Here is a 15,836-nt window from a genome sequence, read left to right on the forward strand (position 1 = left end):
TTTTAAAACTAAAACGAAAGTAAACCGGAAGTTGATCATTTTAAGACAGAGGAAGATGACGTCACATGTCACGGGACATCGCCATATTTGTTAGAGGGAGGACTCACAAGACTTTATGGCAGAAAATTAATTTTGCTTATTTATTCAAACTAAAGGTACGTATGGGCAACCGAAACTGCAGGAATTTGTCGAATGGTTCCATCTCATTATGACATACATTTATTGAGCTGTTCTCTTCAATAGTACTTTCAGATATTGCAAAGAAATTCAGTAAATTTTCAATCAAAACAAAAAATTGACCATACAATTTCACCCAATTTATTTATATCGACTGCGTCATTTCCTTAAATTAAAAAATAGTGTAATTCCTTGTGAAAAACAGTATTCTTTGCATATTCATTGTCATTTGAATGAGATTCTGGGAATAATTTGGTGAAAATACAAAACCAAGTCTAGAGGTAACATCAATATATTTGATTGGGATTTTTTTTTCAAATTTTGTTTTTTATCTTTGAACTTTGCTTTAACTTTGCCATGCATGGGCATGATCATGGTAGGTAGACTAGGTGTTAAGCAAGAATTGGGTTAGAAAACCAAAAAGTGCACGTATATATTTGGAATTGGTTTACTAAATAGTGAATTCATAATGCATAGCTAATGATCGTATTCTGCAGTAAGACCAAGTATAATGAATTTGAATTGATCTCTAGGATGGACGTGTTTTATTTCTGATTTTTGTTACTGTTTAATTTGAAATTCTAATTTCAATATATGTTGTTAACGGAGACAGTCATGTTGTTGAGTTTGAAAGTAGACAACCAGTTTACTTCAGAACTTCAGTTTAACAATTCTATATAGTCAACAACTAATTTGGAACCAACTTAAGTCATTGAATTTATTGACTATCAAAATATAGTAATGAGAGAGTCAGATTTTGTCTGGCGATTACATACACCCTCGATAATCAAGTTTAATGTTCAAAAACTGTTACACCCAATTATCACATGCTGAGTTTCTGTGATAAAATCTGTTTTTGTGGGATTTATTGTAGATGTTTTAAGGACAGCAAGTGAAATATCATGCTCTATTTCATTTCAAATTCATATTGCTGTATTATTATCCACACCCTTGGGCCTAGGTTTTATTTTCTGGGTATTTTGGATGAGATTATGTTTTGGATTTAGCAATGAAATACTAGAGTTTTGTGTGTTCAATTTGTATCGTAATGGATTGGATTAGATTCTTGCTTCCTTATTAAATCAGTTCTGCTTCAAAAACCTTCTTTCTGGACAACTGGAATGAAATCCAATGGATCCAATGCAGATTTAGGGATGAAAAGCACATTTTATAATGTCGTGTTCTTTCTAAAACTTGGTCAGTTTATTGCGGCCCTATTTATTAAGTGTGTATCTCCATTAATCCTGATTTCCTGATTGTTTTGGATGAAATCCTTTGCAGATTTAGGCATGAAGTAGTGTTCTGTGGGATGTATTAGACCTATTATAGTCTATTATAGAGAACAATAAACTGTCATGCTCTGTTTAACACTGTATTTCTATATGTTGATAATGATGTAGATATCAGCTGATAGTATATTTATCTATTGTACATAAAATTTATTGGCTATTGTAAGGATTTCATTATCAGATCACCTGCACTTGGATTCTTAAAATAAGTTTTAAATTAAAGGGATTGTAAAGAGGTTTTCTAAATTTTTATGTGTATCAGGGACACTGATAGCATAAATTTGCACCATTCCAATTTTCATTCCTACGTCTGTGGTTCTTGTAATTCCACTAAAACTAACGTGCTAAAATAAGTTTTAAATTAACTTTAGCGACTCAAACGCAGAGATTTCTATGACACTGTTTGGCTTACAGTGCCCCCCCCCCCCCCCCCTTTTTTTCAATTTCCACATTTCCTCTATAGAAAAAAAACTTCTATAACACCCAACACCAGTGCTTTCCTCCCCTTAGTTTCCACCTCTTTATACTTCTTAATCTGAGATATTTCCACTCAAATTACATTGGTTTCCACTCCTCGTAAACTTATCATGTAGCTGGTGATCTTTTAAGATTAATTATGAGATACAATTTTTGACTGATTGCAATTTGTATCTTTTTAGATAATACAGATAACTAAAAATGGCGTCAAGAAAGAAGGTTCTATTAAAAGTTATTATATTAGGAGACAGTGGGTATGTATTTTATTATGATATTAGACTGTATTTTAACATAACTACTTAATAAAACCTGTCCAGATGAGCTGAAATATGAGGTATCCCATGGGCTTATCTAGATACATCTAAGCAATGTGCTTCGTTCTCAAAACTGTAAATTCTTGGTATTTTTTGCACAGTCATGATTCTGATGCCTAGCTTTTACAAATCTTGGAAATTCCCTTCCTGTAAGCTAAAAGTGTTGCTAATGATTAAAGGGAATCATTGAAAAGTGGTTGGCTTTATGCCAATATGGGACAATGCTAGCTTTCTAATGCACCATTCCATTTTCTTTCCAAAGTTACGAAGACTTTTCCAATGGAAACCCCATAATTCGTTTAAAATTTTCCTGGACCATAAATAAAATGTTTTTGTGTCTCTCATACATAAAGGTTTCAAAACACCTTAAGAATCCCAGTAATAAAACCAAAAAGTCAATGACTCTGATTTTAAATGATGACTCTGATTGTGACTTGTATTGTAGTGTTGGTAAAACATCTCTAATGAACCAATATGTTAATAAAAAGTTTAGTAATCAATATAAAGCCACTATTGGAGCTGATTTTTTAACCAAGGAAGTTATGGTGGATGATAGACTTGTAACCATGCAGGTTCGAACAAATTATTTTTAATTTCTTGAAATATATCCCTAATATCAAGCAATTCTTATGATTTAGAACTTAAACAGATAAGCTTACTTGCTAGCTGCAGTGGCTCAGTAGAAAAGTTAGATGCTTGTTTACTTTCATGGCCGTACAGGGTTCAATCCTGGAGGCATACCATTGAATTTTTCCAGTTTTTCAAAAAGAGTAGACCAATGTCCCTGTCTTCCTTACCCTCGTTGACATTTCATCAGCATAAAGTAATATGTTAAACACCATTTCCTAAAAGATATCATTTCCATACTGTTTTTAGCATTCTCATTGCTTTTATGGTTTAGCTAACATGATCTTTATCGTCAAGTATGGCAATTATTTAGATGACTAATATTATGATCTATAGTTTCATTTTTTATCTTTTATTTCCAGATATGGGATACTGCCGGTCAAGAAAGATTTCAAAGTTTAGGTGTAGCTTTTTACCGAGGAGCTGATTGTTGTGTTTTAGTATTTGATGTCACCATGCCTAATACATTTAAATCTCTCGACAGCTGGAGAGACGAGTTTTTGATTCAAGCCAGTCCACGAGATCCTGAACATTTTCCATTTGTTGTTATAGGAAATAAAATAGATTTGGAAAACAGAGCGGTGAGTACTTACTTCATAACAAATATTAGGTTTTCAAATGAAATTTTAAGATGTTTTTGAGTACATATTGAACAGTTCACATGAGGTACTGTTATAATGGTGCAATACCTGATATTGTTAAAATTATCAAACACCCAAATGACTATAAAAATTGGAACAGATTGAAGAAATAGGATTCATTGGTCTTCATAAAGTGACAACTTTTATTAAAATGTTGTGATTTTTTGCCCAATACTCTTAAGATTCATTGACTTGCATTGCTTCCCCTCATTGCACACTGCATGTTGTTGTTTGTCTTCATTAACTATTCTATGCAGTGGATGTTAACACCATCTCATTTGGTAGTCATAATACACTGACATTCACTATGTGTGAAATAGTATATAAGTGTTATTATGGCTCAGTTCATTATATGCCCTTGCTTTTCTGAAGGGGCAGGGTTCATTGTACACTGCATGGCATTGAACCATCTTCATAATCCCCATTGGGTGTAGAAAAGTAGGACCTAAAACTTAGTTATATTGAAACAATACGAATGAATAAATTGTACCATAGTTATGCAAAAAAACTAATATACTTGCTGTTTGTTTTTAGGTATCAGCAAAACGATCACAGAGTTGGTGTCACAGTAAAGGTGAAATACCTTATTTCGAGACCAGCGCAAAGGAGGCCATCAACGTTGAACAAGCTTTCCAAACAGTAGCGAAGAATGCCCTAGCCCAAGAAACCGATGTAGAGTTATATAATGAATTCCCAGATCAAATCAAACTTTCTAATGATGGAAACAAACCTAAAGAAGGCTGTGCTTGCTAAAAACTGAAAGATAGGATTTGTCTGGAAAATACAATCGTGATATAATAGGAGAATATTGATAATGTGTGTACAATATGACCATTTGTATATACCAACACATAAACTTTTTCAAAATTTCAGGCCATATATGGATGATTGATTGTCCTTAGTTTTATTTTAACCCTTTGATCACTTAGTGTCTGAAAATCCAAGGTCGTGACTGTTTCACTGGCCAACAGGCCATAACTTTGGGTCTGACAGAGCAGTTGCGTTAGTGTTCAAAGGGTTAAGAACATTTTTTATTATATTGATTTGTAATTTTCAGAATTTTTACTGGTTTAGCTCGGCAAAATATTTTGACAACATAAAAATAGTGATGAGACGCGAAACTCTGAATTCTCAATAATGACCAACTTATGTAAGAAATTGCAAAACTGCAACCACATTGGTAATGAAATCCCTATTCAAAACTTGAAATACGACAAAAAATCGGTGCTGATCAAAACAAAAAAATTGAGGTGTCTTAACGGAAATATAGAATAACAAAATTAGTATTTAATACATGTATTGATGTTTACGAAATGGTGCAAGTAACTGGACACATAATCATTCTGTAGAAGAGATTTGTATTGTAAAGAAATAACAAAAAAATTGTTTCTATTGCTTGTAAACTTTGTCTCATTCCACAAAAAATCAAACGATCAATTTTGTCATAAGTATGGAATTTCTCAATGTAAAATCACAGAGATACGACAAATTTATCTTAATATTTTTTATGGAAATGGGCCCTGATTTTCAGTTCTCCAAAGATTAATATTTAACGCTGTGAGGCCATTAAACAATGATATATCTTGGACAGATGCCAATGAAGGAATAGAAATTACATTTGGTGATTCCTTTAAGCCTATCTATTATATTTCCTTATTATAAAATTCTGGGCGTGTATTTCAAATAACTTCAGATCTTCAATTGCTTCATAACATCAGCAGGAGATCTGGAGATATTTGAAACTTGATAGATCAAACTGTACACAGTGCCACCTTTTGGTATATATCACCGGCCTAAGAGATAGATGGCGCTTTGTAAAGTTTGGCAGTATTGTCTGACAAAGATATTTACGCACATTCAAGAATGTTTCCAAACATACGTAACTATATTCTAGGGGATGGCGCTTGGCTTAGTTCATTTTCCATCTTTAGTGAATCAGGAGCTCTGAAACTTTATTATGCCTGTTGACCAGTGGTTTGGGTATGTGTATATGCCAGTTGTCTGTTCTTAGATCAAGTTTATGAGTTGCCTTATGGATATGCATATACTTAGTTTTCTTCTTGAGCTCTTTGAAGCTTTACATGGTCAACTTACTTACTAAACCACCAAATTGGTCTTGTTAGACTATAGAATAAGACTACATTACAGTTTGAAAACATCCCTGAATGTGCAATAATAGATCTGTCTGACTCTACACAGCCTTTTATTGTAAATTGTATATATTTATAATTCTTGTAGAAAAGGGCACATAACTTGTGAATTTCTCGTTCTTATTGATAATTTATTTAGGGCTTCAAAAAAATGAAATAACTAGTCCTTTATGAATATTTAGCCATAACCTTTGACCTTTTATTAAAATAGGTTATAACATTCCTTGTGAACAAACAGAGTAGTAAGCTAGCATGAAAGCAAACTTTAAAGTACTTAACATGCTTCCTTCCATGTTCAGCTTTCAGCTATTAAAATTGCTATAGGGTAGATTATCTTTAGACGGTGATATGGTTCGACTTTAAATCGCAGGGATGGTTTTCAAAATTAATTCCTAATTTAGAAAAATTCTGTGCTAACTCTGGCTCTACTATGTATAGACACATCTGTATAGAACAACAATCATTGGTTAGAATTGTTCCATAAAGCTGTGTCTATATATCGTACTTACAATGACTAAAAGCCATTTGATGTACAGTGTTATTAGAATTAGACCAAACTTCGTGAAGTTTTTTTTTTTTTTTACTTTTATTTTTCAATTAGGGTCTAAAGACGGCCCTCTATGAACATTCGTCATCAGTTTGATGTTACCACCAGCCACTCAAATTCCTACCCTTTCCAATGCTGGGATTTTGTGACACGAACCAAAGTACCTCTCGGAACACATTTAATAAAAAAAACGGAACAAAAGTTTGATCTAATTTCAGTAGACTGTTCAATTTTCTGACAAAAGTATAAGATGATAGCTTAATGAAATAATAAAATAAGACTAACGCCCGGGCAGTAAAAGACTTGATATTGATATTCACATTTATTGTAAAATATTTTAAACTATTTTTGTTGTTAATGAATAAAGAACTTATGTATTATATTTACTTTAGTATGAGGCAGACTGGAGAATAGAGGTGGGGTACATGGAGACAAACCAGACCAAGTTAGAGGCCATCGGTCATAACTGATCATAAGGTGGTACGTTCTGGATATTATGTGCACCGTCTACAAAATATTCATAGCTATATAGCGAGTAACAACAACATGTTTTTTTTAGGTTCTGTTTCAATATTTCTAGCTATATAGTGAAATATTTTTGTCCTTTGTGATCAACCCATGGCAATATTTCACCAAGCCCTGCTCCACATAGCTATAGTCTGTTTCATATTAGAGTAAATATTTCTATTTGTTCAGTGATACAAGGTAATAAAATATACTCAGTTTCAATTTTGTCTTTCTATTCCCTGAAAATTACCAATCTGTGTTTTACAGACTATGCAGGTTTAAGATCCCTGGACAGTTGGAAATGAAAAAAGAGGAAACTGGGCAATTTTCCTCATCCACTCTGCATCACATTGACTGTCTTCATTAGCTAATTAGGTTAAAAAAAAAGTAGGACTTTAATATAATGCTGATGTGAAGTTGAGAATTAAATTTCGCTCAATTATCAGAAGCAAATGCTGTTAGCCTGAGTGACTAAGCTTCCCTATTTTAAATAGCTTGGGCTAAATGAGTCAGCCTCCCCATGAAGGCTGTGCACTCTTATCTTTACCCAAGATATATGTTCAGCCTCCCTATTATTTGTGTGGTATCCCATTGATTTACCAGCAGGCCTGTAGCTAGTTGGGCAGAAATTTTTCAACAAGACATACAAGTCATCTTATTTTTCAAGGGGTGAGGGCGAAAAATTTCTTTGGTTGTGGGCCTGCTGACAAGACACTAGACTACATGGCAATTAGACTGTGGCTTGCAAGACAGGACATGCTCACTCTTTGAGAACACCTGATCACAGAAGCTGGATTTGTCAAATCGGGGTTCACATAACATTGTTTCTAGGGTACAATCTCAATAAAAAGATTTTATTGTTTTCAAGGAACTAGCTTCCCATTGGTACAAAATAAATGTACACTGCAATGAAGTAAAAAAAATCGGCTGCTGGAGCACCGTGACCTTGGGAAATGACCTTGAAACTGTAGGTATGCCATTTCATGCTTGAGTTCATAATGGAGTCATTGACATGGTGCAAAGAGTTCTTAGATCTAAGCAGTAAAATTTTCAAAATATTCCAGTTAGAATTTGGACGATCAAAAGACTATTTCATAGTAAATTTTGTAAATTTTCAGTCAAGAGATAATGAGTTCTTCCCCTTTCGAAATTTCCCACTAGATGGCAGTCAATAGGAAAACAACATCACGTCACGAACGTTCGCCATATTGTTGATAATTTGTTCAAGTGAACCAACTAGAAAGCTAGAAAATTCTTGAAAATGAAGTTATGATAACGGATCTCGACGCTAATTTTGTTGGCAATTTTTAGTTAGGAATCTGAAGTACAAGTTAGGACTTCAAAATGACGATTTTACCCAAGAAAAAGGCGTCGAAAGAGAAAAATGACTCGGATAAATCGGAGCATTCAGTGGGTCATTCACATTCACACAATCATAACCACACACATTCACATTATCATCATAATTCATCAAGTGAAGGTCGTCACGAAAAACCTGCAAGAGGTAGAACTTCTCCAACAAGATGGCTACCGAATCCAGCAAGAGAAGAACTGCAGACTCATGATCCTGGTGGTGGAACTTTTGAGAATACTCATGATGCCTGCGCAGCATCAATATCAAATCATAATATAAACAAACGACGTCATCGTTCCTCACCGCACAGAACTACACGCAAACACAGGGGACACACGACACCCACGCAGCCTCACAGTCCGTGTGCTGGTCCGTCGAATGAAATTGAAGAGGAGTTGTCTGGTTACAATAGTGGAGATGAATACATCCCAACAGCTCGCAGTGATAATGAAGAAGAGGTAATATCCTCTTTTTTAATTTTGCTAGGCCTACTTAAAATATGAAAACAGCTTGGGCTCTCACCAGAAATTAAAAGATCCAAGAGTGACAGAATTAGCAGTCAAAACTAATTGGCTCATTGTGCTTTTTTTGTTAAAATTTCAGCTGAATGTAGGTTGTGCTAGTACACAGCACATTGTGTGTGCTGACCACAATCGGTAATGCCATAAGCTTATGTAAGCTTCAAAGATCATTTCCTCATAAGCTTTCATATAAGCTAATATTAAATAGATTTTATAATACCTATTTTTAAGTGTATTTGGTAGATTCTGTCAGTTACTATAAATATAATAATATATCATAGCTATTAGTTTTATATATAAGCTGCCTCTTGATTGAACTTAATGAAAATTGAAGAAAAGAACTTTTTGACCCAGACTACTCTATAATTTAAAGGGAAAGTAATTAGTTCATGTAGTCCAGTATTCATTTGAATTTTACAACTTCGTAGGAGGCCGTTAATTTTAACCCCTGTTTCGAAACCACCTGTCCTGATGAGGATTGTGTATCAAAATCAAATAGAATATGAAACACTAAGTACACTAACCAGTGTTCATTGAATGGTATTTTTCCATGACAGTAGAATTTGAATAACTGTGTTGTTATAAGGTTGTGCTAGATAAGATTATATACAATGTACAGATAATGACCTATTTGTGACCTTCCTCCTCATTATCATTTACATTAATTTGATTATAGACTGCTCTTCTATCATGGATCAATTTATTATTATCAGTGGCCACTATTTTTAGACCATGATTACCATGATTGTACTGCAGATATAACATAGAGCTTATGGATGTTATACACCCACAATTTTAATGTGGTTAAAAGTTACATGTTAAATCTTTTGTAATGAACAAAATTATTTTAATATTTTCTACATAACTTCTGTTAGAGGCTGTATTTCAGCTATATGTATGACATTTCAAGTTTACTATCTGACTTCCAGTTACTAAGTTAATCAACAAAACTGAAGCCTTAGCTTATCGTTTACAGCTTTATTGTCAATATCAGTGACTAGTGACATAATTTTATCATATGAGATTATTACAAGATAGTTTTTATATTCCAGCTTGAGAGGTGGTTTGAAGCAGCATTAAAAGAAAAGAAAGGTTTTCTCATAAAGAAAATGGGTGAAGATGGTGCTTGTTTGTTCCGCTCAGTTGGTAAGTTATCTTTGGTCCATCATAGTGTTTAAGCATGAGTAGAAATTAGAATAATATTTGGCAAACCAATGGTATTTTAGATTTGCTAGTTGAAAATTAAAAATTGGTTAATTAATGTTTTATTCTGAATTTACAAGATTACTGATTGTGTTTCTGTGTATTCTAGCTGATCAAGTTTATGGAGATCAAGAAATGAATGGAATTGTTAGAAAACACTGTATAGATTATATGGTATGTTTACATATGATTACATTTATTTTTGGGGGCCGCGGTGGCTCATTGAGTTAGACGCTTGCTCGCTAACCTAAAGATCCAGGGTTCAATCCCGGCATAGGTCGAGATAATACCTTCGGATTTTTCAACCCGGTTCCCCCTTGTCAGTTATGCAGGTAAGAGGGGTTGACCTTGAAAAAGTGTCAAGTCCTTCGGATGGGACAATAAACCGAGGCCCCGTGTGCTACAGGCTGTGCACGTTAAAGATCCCTCGACAGTTGGAAAATGAAAAGAGCAGACTTATGCCGCTGTCCTGGCAAAATATCACGCATTGCACCTTGCATGGCCCGTCTTCATTAGCTCGCATGGTACAGAAAAGTAGGACGTAAAACTCCATTCATTTCATTTTTAACATATATTTTGTTTTAAGAACAACTAGAGTATGAACTAATGAATAACAATGATATCTCACAATTTTACATTAATTACTTTCAGTCTAAAAATAGTGATTTCTTCTCGCAATATGTGACCGAAGATTTTATAACTTATTTAAATCGTAAACGCCATGATCATTGTCATGGTAACCATTTAGAGATGCAGGCAATGAGTGAATTGTTTAACAGAAGAGTTGAAGTATATCAGTATAGTTTAGGTAAGTTGCACAGCATTATAGTGACTTGATTTTTGCTTCAAATGACTGCATTATTTTTATAATATAAGTGCTGAAATTGTTAATACCAAGATGATCTTGGCAGTAAGAGGCCACAGTTGGTAGATATAAAAAATACATGGAATGTTTGCAATATGTGTTGAAAAATATGCTGAAAATTCTTCTTTTTTTTTCACCAAAAATAGATTAATTTTATAAGAAAATGTCAAAATTTAGCTGAGAAAGAAAAATTGATGTCTTCAAATCATAAAAATAACTCAATAATTTTTGTTTTCTTATTTATAGAACCAATTAATATATTCCATGGAGATGGAACGTATACCGAGAATGAACCAATCAGGATCAGCTATCATCGTAATGCCCATTATAACTCTATAATAGACCCTTATAAAGCTACTATAGGGGTGGGGCTAGGATTACCAGGATTACAACCAGGGGTAAGTTTCTTCTACCCTTTCATTATAACTCTATAATATAAAGCTACTATAGGGCTGGGGCTAGGATTACCTGGATTACAACCAGGGGTAAGTTTCTTCTACCCTTTCATTATAACTCTATAATATAAAGCTACTATAGGGGTGGGGCTAGGATTACCTGGATTACAACCAGGGGTAAGTTTCTTCTACCCTTTCATTATAACTCTATAATATAAAGCTACTATAGGGGTGAGGCTAGGTTTACCTGGATTACAACCAGGGGTAAGTTTCTTCGACCCTTTCATTATAACTCTATAATATAAAGCTACTATAGGGGTGAGGCTAGGATTACCTGGATTACAACCAGGGGTAAGTCTCTTCTACCCTTCCATTATAACTCTATAATATAAGGCTACTATAGGGGTGGGGCTAGGATTACCTGGATTACAACCAGGGGTAAGTTTCTTCTACCCTTTCATTATAACTCTATAATATAAGGCTATGATAGGGGTGGGGCTAGGATTACCTGGATTATAACCAGGGGTAAGTTTCTTCGACCCTTCCATTATAACTCTATAATATAAGGCTACTATAGGGGTGGGGCTAGGATTACCTGGATTACAACCAGGGGTAAGTTTCTTCGACCCTTCCATTATAACTCTATAATATAAGGCTACTATAGGGGTGGGGCTAGGATTACCTGGATTATAACCAGGGGTAAGTTTCTTCGACCCTTCCATTATAACTCTATGATATAAGGCTACTATAGGGGTGGGGCTAGGATTACCTGGATTATAACCAGGGGTAAGTTTCTTCGACCCTTCCATTATAACTCTATAATATAAGGCTACTATAGGGGTGGGGCTAGGATTACCTGGATTACAACCAGGGGTAAGTTTCTTCTACCCTTTCATTATAACTCTATAATATAAAGCTACTATAGGGGTGGGGCTAGGATTACCTGGATTATAACCAGGGGTAAGTTTCTTCGACCCTTCCATTTTAACTCTATAATATAAAGCTACTATAGGGGTGGGGCTAGGATTACCTGGATTATAACCAGGGGTAAGTTTCTTCGACCCTTCCATTATAACTCTATAATATAAGGCTACTATAGGGGTGGGGCTAGGATTACCTGGATTACAACCAGGGGTAAGTTTCTTCTACCCTTTCATTATAACTCTATAATATAAGGCTACTATAGGGGTGGGGCTAGGATTACCTGGATTATAACCAGGGGTAAGTTTCTTCGACCCTTTCATTATAACTCTATAATATAAAGCTACTATAGGGGTGGGGCTAGGATTACCTGGATTACAACCAGGGGTAAGTTTCTTCTACCCTTTCATTATAACTCTATAATATAAGGCTACTATAGGGGTGGTGCTAGGATTACCTGGATTACAACCAGGGGTAAGTTTCTTCGACCCTTCCATTATAACTCTATAATATAAAGCTACTATAGGGGTGGGGCTAGGATTACCTGGATTATAACCAGGGGTAAGTTTCTTCGACCCTTCCATTATAACTCTATAATATAAGGCTACTATAGGGGTGGGGCTAGGATTACCTGGATTACAACCAGGGGTAAGTTTCTTCTACCCTTTCATTATAACTCTATAATATAAGGCTACTATAGGGGTGGGGCTAGGATTACCTGGATTATAACCAGGGGTAAGTTTCTTCGACCCTTCCATTATAACTCTATAATATAAGGCTACTATAGGGTTGGGGCTAGGATTACCTGGATTACAACCAGGGGTAAGTTTCTTCTACCCTTTCATTATAACTCTATAATATAAAGCTACTATAGGGGTGGGGCTAGGATTACCTGGATTATAACCAGGGGTAAGTTTCTTCGACCCTTCCATTATAACTCTATAATATAAGGCTACTATAGGGGTGGGGCTAGGATTACCTGGATTATAACCAGGGGTAAGTTTCTTCGACCCTTCCATTATAACTCTATAATATAAGGCTACTATAGGGGTGGGGCTAGGATTACCTGGATTACAACCAGGGGTAAGTTTCTTCAACCCTTCCATTATAACTCTATAATATAAAGCTACTATAGGGGTGAGGCTAGGATTACCTGGATTACAACCAGGGGTAAGTTTCTTCAACCCTTCCATTATAACTCTATAATATAAAGCTACTATAGGGGTGGGGCTAGGATTACCTGGATTATAACCAGGGGTAAGTTTCTTCAACCCTTCCATTATAACTCTATAATATAAAGCTACTATAGTGGTGGGGCTAGGATCACCTGGATTACAACCAGGGGTAAGTTTCTTCAACCCTTCCATTATAACTCTATAATATAAAGCTACTATAGGGGTGGGGCTAGGATTACCTGGATTACAACCAGGGGTAAGTTTCTTTGACCCCTTTGTTATTTAAAGGGCAACAATCAGTTTTTTTTCTGAGGTTTCTATCTTCTTTGGTAATGTTCAACATGTCTGTGTAAATACCTTGTGTTGATTGGTGTAAATAATCCTAGTAGAAGTGAGTGAATTAATATGTTTATTATTTTGTAGTTAGCTGAGAATAATTTAATGAAAGATGCCAAAAAACAGTCTGAAGATTATCATCTAGAGAAGGTAATGTTATTAGATTATCTAAGGATATTATGTAAAGATGATCAATATCTCTAGTTGAATTCAGCAGGTTAAACGCTTTCTGTGAATAGGTCGATATAGTACATTTATATTTTTCAACCCAGTTTCCCCAGTCAGTGATGGTTAGTGGAGATGAAAATATTATTAAATCAGTTGAATTGGACATAAACAAGACCCTTCTGCCACAAAAGGTATGTTCTTTGCACAATATAAAAACGCACTTATTTTTACAGGCCATGTTGGAAGATAAGATGAGAGAAACTGATTGGGAGTTAACTCAAGATACTATAGAAGAACAGGTTGCCAGGGAATCCTATTTACAATGGGTACAGGAACAAGAGAAGAAAGCTCTCAAGAATGAACCAGTAGGTTGATCATTTTATAGTTCAATGATTTATATTAACATCTATATATGAATCAATGATTATTTTATAATAATCGTACAGTCACTGCTTAGCTGTGTATTTTGTCATTTATCTCCCCTGAACAAACAAGATTGAACAAAGTGATTGTAAAGAAGTTTTCTTAAATATTTTATGTGTATCTGGGACACTGATAATATCAATTTGCACAATTCCAATTTTCAATCTGACGTGTCAAAACTAAGTGTCCTCGATACACATAAAATATTTAGAAAACCTCTTTATTATTATCCTTTTAAATATGCCCACTTTTCAATTTGGCTAAAATTCTGAATCATTCTCAAATAAGTTACAAAAAATCTACAAGAAAAATAGACTTATGCAAACAGTGTTCTTAACTGTACTTTGATTAAATCATGGCCTAAAATGTTAACCAGATTGTTTGAATATCTTTTTAGAAATCAGCAAGTGCCACATGTAGTTCTTCTAGTGCTTACAATCATTCGTTTGAAACCAGTACATCTACAGAACCTCCTCGGAACCGATCACCACGACTACGCTCAGCTAATAATTCTAATCAGAACAGTCCTCAGAGAGTTGAATTACTAGAAACACCAGCTACTGGCTTACAAGATGGTGAGTAACAAAAATTCGATATTTTCAGTTGATATGGTCTATAAAACCATTCCTTTAATTTTTAATTTGTCTTTGTTATGTTGGATTTCCGGGCATTTTGTGTTTTACTGAGTTAGCTCATACAATTATTTTAGACAGTTAAAACCACATTGAAACTTAGTAAAAGTTGTAAATGACAATGAATTACAATAAACCCTGTTCTTCAATTTAAATGTTGAATTCTGGTTTTTGAGACCGTTATAATGTGTATTGAAATTTTTTAAAGATTTTTTGAAGATTTTATTAACATTGATTTATGGATTTGAATAACTAGGTTTTGTATTCTTGTTGTTCAAGGTTCGAAGTCACCTCATGAAGAAAAGAAAGATTTAATTCCTACAGATTTCTCCATGTCCCTGGGAGCTTTACCCCTGGGGGGAATGTCTGATGGTGCCGTGGGAGGTTTTCAGGAAACTTCATCATTGATGGATGATCTACCCCCAGAACTTTACGGTTAGTTCATAGATTATGGTTTTGCGGAGAATGCCTCCTCAAATTTAGATCAAAAACCCAATCTTTGTTGCACCATGTTCTTCTTATTTACAGGGGTGCTCTCCAGAAATACCTGTTTCTTCCTGAGCTGTCCTGTGAGGATAGAAGTAAAGTGAAAATAACTGTGTGTGGTGAACTCACTTGGTTATAATTTGTTCAATTAATTGGTAGGACAGCTGTGTTCAAAGGGTTCCTGTTTTTCTCAGATCATTGGTGAAGTCTCCCACAGAAGAAATAAACAAAACATCCAGGTTGCCTTTAAATTGGATCCAGTACATGTAATTAATTTTTTCATTCCATTTATTTCCAGGTTTATCTGATTATGATGATAATGATATTCTAACACAAGTTATAGCTCAGTCTCAACAGGAATATCTTGATAATCTAAAGAAGAATAAACATAGTCCCAATTCAGCTGGTACCAGCGGTGGAGACTGGAATCAGGCTGGGTGTTCAAGTAGTGTAACAAATTTCAACCCTTCTCCTAGCTAACAGTGGTAATTTCTTAGATATTTTAAGTTTTCTATTTAATTCTATTAATTCTATAAGAATTGTTATCAAGACTGATTTTTCTAACATTTGAACTGCTCCTTACACCTAAATTGTACTGGTTGAACTATTTCTGTTAGTAACCTTATTA

General features: G+C 34.6%; 2 protein-coding genes across 2 annotated transcripts; both read left to right on the forward strand.

Annotated features, from left to right (window-relative positions):
* Window positions 1-95: 95 nt before the first annotated feature.
* LOTGIDRAFT_223383 (hypothetical protein) lies at window positions 96-6,951 on the forward strand. Its single transcript, XM_009068745.1, has 5 exons — window positions 96-155; window positions 2,126-2,197; window positions 2,703-2,829; window positions 3,247-3,465; window positions 4,060-6,951. Exons 2-5 carry the CDS (start codon window positions 2,145-2,147, stop codon window positions 4,276-4,278), a joined length of 618 nt encoding a protein of 205 aa, XP_009066993.1. The 5' UTR covers window positions 96-155; window positions 2,126-2,144; the 3' UTR covers window positions 4,279-6,951.
* Window positions 6,952-8,451: 1,500 nt separating this feature from the next.
* Window positions 8,452-15,595, forward strand: LOTGIDRAFT_53774 (hypothetical protein; the record flags this gene model as incomplete). Its single annotated transcript, XM_009068711.1, has 10 exons — window positions 8,452-8,541; window positions 9,639-9,750; window positions 9,917-9,981; window positions 10,459-10,615; window positions 10,919-11,070; window positions 13,587-13,649; window positions 13,901-14,032; window positions 14,488-14,665; window positions 15,047-15,157; window positions 15,507-15,595. Coding segments are annotated over 10 exons (1,149 nt in total), but the record flags the coding sequence as incomplete, so codon positions are not given.
* Between the last annotated feature and the right edge of the window lie 241 nt (window positions 15,596-15,836).

Source organism: Lottia gigantea (assembly GCF_000327385.1).
Source record: "Lottia gigantea unplaced genomic scaffold LOTGIsca_93, whole genome shotgun sequence".
NCBI lineage: Eukaryota > Metazoa > Mollusca > Gastropoda > Lottiidae > Lottia > Lottia gigantea.